General features: G+C 36.4%; 1 protein-coding gene and 1 non-coding gene across 2 annotated transcripts; one reads left to right on the plus strand and one right to left on the minus strand.

The window, feature by feature from the left end:
• Positions 1–1,254: 1,254 nt before the first annotated feature.
• Positions 1,255–1,626, minus strand: LOC145116763 (uncharacterized). The gene has a single exon (XM_079053091.1). It carries the CDS (start codon positions 1,624–1,626, stop codon positions 1,255–1,257), a length of 372 nt encoding a protein of 123 aa, XP_078909217.1.
• A 1,194-nt stretch (positions 1,627–2,820) lies between these two features.
• On the plus strand, positions 2,821–2,927 carry LOC145151703 (small nucleolar RNA R71). The gene has a single exon (XR_013732263.1). It is a non-coding gene; the product is annotated as a small nucleolar RNA R71 (small nucleolar RNA).
• Positions 2,928–4,588: the final 1,661 nt, after the last annotated feature.

Consider the following 4,588-nt stretch of genomic DNA (forward strand, 5'->3'; position numbering starts at 1 on the left):
TGGATCTTCTGAGATACGTAATTATGCCTGAAAAATGTGAATCAGAAACTTTTATCTTCAACAAGTATGGTGCATAAGATCTTCAAAGAAAAACATCTCAATGTGGGAAAGTATACGCCACATTGTAAAGTTGGAAGAGTAAAAGGAATGCCATTTTTACTATACATGACGTGTTAATAGGAATCACGTCGTGATGTCGTAATAAATCGAAGTCTGAATTTTGATGGCATCGAGCTCACGACATGAGGAGTGAAGTATCACGTCGTGAGAACTGGGTCTTCACAGATTGCAGTTTTGAAATAATTTTTCTATCCAAGCGAAATGCAACTGAATGTCTAAATGTATTAAGACCCTTCTAAGACTCCATCTTTCTTGACTCTTCCCTCGTATCTAGTTTATTTTATCTCATGAAATTGACCCCACACTTATTAAAAATCATAGGTTTCAACTCATAAATCTAAATGACACGGCTTTTCTCGTACGCTCTTATCTCTATTCTCTCATTGTTCTCATACGACATCCTACTAAATCTGCAACAAAATATACAAATCGGTAAAAGAAGAAAAACAACGATCACATAGTTTATTTAAAAGTTTTAGAACAAACCAATATAAAAACTAAAATATACTAAAAATAACAAAGAAAATAAAAACTACTAAAAATAAAAGGATATAAATTCTTCAAACATTGGGTTGCCTCCCGATAAGAGCTTCTTTTTGGTGGAGTCATGAGCCGGACTCCATCCGCCTCACGTTGTATCGTTTGGAGTTTCAATCACCAATTTCACCGTCTGTTCCCTCCATCTTTTCTTGTACGCTTGCACCCTTATTAAGTAGGCCTTCTTAGAATTTTCCTTTTTTTTACCTTAGAATCGCCTTCTTCGAGCTTTCGTTTTACCCCTTTATTTTTCACAGCAAGCACCGATTCTTTTTCCTTTTGTAGATCCCGAACTTCCAAATCCTCCTTATCCAAAATTGGTTGTCTCAAGTGTTGTGTAATCTCTTCTTCTTCATCACTAGACACCAAATTGTCTTCAATCTCCTAACTAACTAGAGAACTTGGAGTTTTATATTGAAAGACTTCAAAAACCATTGGAATTGAAGCTCTTGGCTTAGTTTGGTTGGCTTGTTTAATTACTTGAATTTCTTTTTCCATTAGTTTCTCCAATTCTTCAAGCTCATTTTCTTCATTCATAAAGAATACTTCATTTTGAGCACATTCTTTCTTGAATCTGTCTTCAACTCCAAATGTCATTTATTCATCTCCCACTCGTAATGTAAGTTTAGACTCGCGAATGTCCACCAAGGCTCGTGAGGTATTAAGCAAATGGCTTCCAAGGATAATTGGGACATTTGTATCCTCCTTCATATCTAGCACGACAAAATCAATTGGAAAAATGAATTTCCCAATATTCACCAAAAAATTTTCAACTATGCCTCTAGGATGAGTCACCGAACGATGAGCCATATGAATTGTCATTCTAGTAGCCTTCAAATCTGGAAGGTTGAGCTTTTGATAGAACGAATAAGGCATCAAATTTATACTTGCTCCAGAATCGGCTAAAGCAAATGTCTTCATATTATTTCCAAATTCACATGGAAGTGTAAGGCGTCCAGGATCTCCCATCTTCCGTAGTAGACCTTCCATAATAACCTTACAAATTTGCTCACTAAGGACTACCTTGGAGGTCTTCTCTAGTTGTTGGCGAGTGTCAACTAAGTATTGAATAAATTTGGCATATTCGGGCACTTGTGCCAAGGATTAAATAAAAGGAGTCTTGATAGGAATACCCTTAACTTGCTTCATAAATTTAATATGTTCTTACTCCAATGGGTGAATTTTGGCTCGAGAAGGAAACGGTAGCGAAGAACGAAAAACTTGAGCATCAGAAAAATCTTCCTGTTCAGACCGGGCCCCGTCATGAGGGATGAACCCTCACGTCATGAGGACGGTAATTTAGCAACAATTTTTCCTTCGACTTTCGACCTCTTTAGCTGTGGTTCGGGTTGCTTTGGCTCTTCTTCTAATACTTCTAAGAACTCAAAAATAGTATCTTCTTCAGTGTCGATGGCCATGACATGTGGTTGTGTTTTATTATCGGGAATTTGTGGAGGTAATAGTTTGTTAACCAATGTAGTTAATTGACCAAGTTGAGCTTCAATATTTTGGATTGATTCTTGATGATTTGTAAGTGAAACTTGTTGATCTTTTATTACAGCTTTCTGGTCCCTTATTGCTGCATCGGTTTCATCATGACGTTTTTCCGAAGCCTCCCTGAATCTAGTAAGCTTGGACTCAAAATCAACTTTCTTTTCAGGTTGTGGTCGCTCTTTTTGGTAGAAGCCTTAGCCTGTTTGCCTATATTTCTCTTTTTTTTTGCTTTTTGTATTCATCGTAAGGCAACCATTCCTTCTTCGGCTTCCTCCAATCTTCATCATATCGGTCTCCACTTGAGTAGTATACTTGAGCTTTCCTATTCCCCGTTTCGTCCAAATGGAATCTTTTGTAAAATGTGGACCATTGCAATTTTCACAACCCACACGTATAGCATGTATGGATTGATCCATCTTCATCATTCTTCGATCCATATTATTCAAAATAACCAAAACAGCCGCCATGTCTTCCTAAGTGCCACTCCTAATTCCTTTTGCTCCATCATCTCGAGGATTGTGATACTCACGTGAATGCTTAGAAAATTCTTCAATAATCTCCTTAGTTTCAGCGGGATTTTTCTTTGTTAAAGGTCCTTGAGAATCAAGGAGTTGTCTTGTTAACACATTTCGCCCGTCGTAGAAGATTGAGACTTCTTGTTGCACATTAAGATCATTCTGAGGGCAATTTCAAAGTAATCCCATGTAGCACTCCCACGCTTCATAGAGTGACTCGCCCGGTTGTTGCTCAAAGTGAGCTATTGCCTTTTTGAGTTTTGACACTTCTTATGGTGGGAAAAATTGGTCTACGAATTGTTTCATGCATTTGTGCCCATGTAGTAATTACATCGGGTGGAAGTGCCTTTAACCAATCTTTAGCAGGTCTCTTGAAAGTGACTGGAAGCATTCTCAATAACATCATCTCGCGTGGAACATTCAGGATGTTGAAGTAATCAGCGATGTCGTTGACTTTATCAAGGTGTTTGTAAACATCCTTATGATCTTTCCCGGAAAATGGAACATCCTTAAGCGCGGAAAAAATATGTCCTATAAGCTCGAATGTTGCAGTGGCGGGAATTGTGGGTTGCACTAAGCCTGGACCGGTGTCCTCTCGAATTCGCTTCTTGTACGTCTCCATCAAAAGGTCAGCAATGTCCATCATATTGTTCCCTGACTCGTTTTCGGGTTCGCTATTTTTTTTTGTTTCGTAACCAGCTTCCTTTTTATTAGGATTGTTCTCAATGCCTTCAAAAGTGTCTTCGTTTTTTGGGGTGCTTCTTGATTCTCCTACGTTCTTGCCCTTATTTTTACGAAAAACTGATTTAAATCCTTGAATGGTGATTTCTTTGGTGTGTTTGATTCTCCTACATTCTTGTCCTTCTTTTTAAGAAAATCTGACTCTGGATCTTCAAGTGGTGGTGTCAAAGGTGTGTTGGATCCACGAGTCATATACTAATGCAACACAAACCAAAATAAAAGCGTAAAAATGAACAAAAACTAATTAAAATTCCTACTGAACGTTCACCACGACGTGGTAATGATACCACCTCGTGTTGAAGTAGATAAACAAAACAGAAAGCAAAAATGAAAGAAAACACGAAAAAGTTGAGCTCACATCGTGAGTTCATTAATTCATAAAATCTAATGCTAAAAATTAACTTTTTGTAGGTTTTACCCCACAAAAATGATCGATTAACCTAAAACAATTAAATCAAAAACTAAATTATCCGTTCCCCGACAATAGTGCCAAAAACTTGATGTGCATAGAATTATAGCTATCTAGTTTTAAATTTGTAACCTAACGCTTAACTAGCTAGAATACACATAGGCAGTGTACCTAGTCGGATTATAGTATAGTAAAGTAAGTTGTGGTCGAAATCAGGGAACATATTTAATTTTCTAGCCTAATTACTACTAAATTAATCTAGAAAAAAGCAAAAGTTCAAATCGTTTTTATCCGATTTTTCAAGTTCAGACAAACTTAACTCTTCACAAACGATTTTAGTCAATATTCTAATAACACTTCCGTTTAGTTCGAATCCACTTCTCCTATATGGTTAGCTACTAATTATGGATTATTAAAGTCGGTTATCATATATAATGTTATTAGCAATTCAAGTCCAAATTTACTAATGTTTTCACTAATACATGTAAAACTATGTATGGTCATACACAAGCAAACACAAAATCAGTTGTTAGATATAGATAAGCCATGTAAGATTTATCGAAATTAACACAATTATGGTTATCATTTATGTTCTCCTGCACAACTAAAGTAGTTACTTTTATCACTTATCTAAGATTTGGTCAATCCTAGCTCGAGCAATTTAATAGTCACTAAACTACTAGGTAACAAGTTCATGTAATTTAATGTTCACTAAGCTACACAAAACCTGAATTCAAGAAATCAAAGCATCAAATATTTGCATGCTAGGTAA

The sequence above is a fragment of the Lactuca virosa genome, chromosome 1 (assembly GCF_052849685.1).
Source record: "Lactuca virosa cultivar CGN04683 chromosome 1, Lactuca_virosa_CGN04683_v6, whole genome shotgun sequence".
NCBI lineage: Eukaryota > Viridiplantae > Streptophyta > Magnoliopsida > Asterales > Asteraceae > Lactuca > Lactuca virosa.

Bases quoted from the DNA above. Each gene is read 5' to 3' on its own strand.
- LOC145116763 (XM_079053091.1), bottom strand. From the start codon at position 1,626: ATGGGAGATCCTGGACGCCTTACACTTCCATGTGAATTTGGAAATAAT.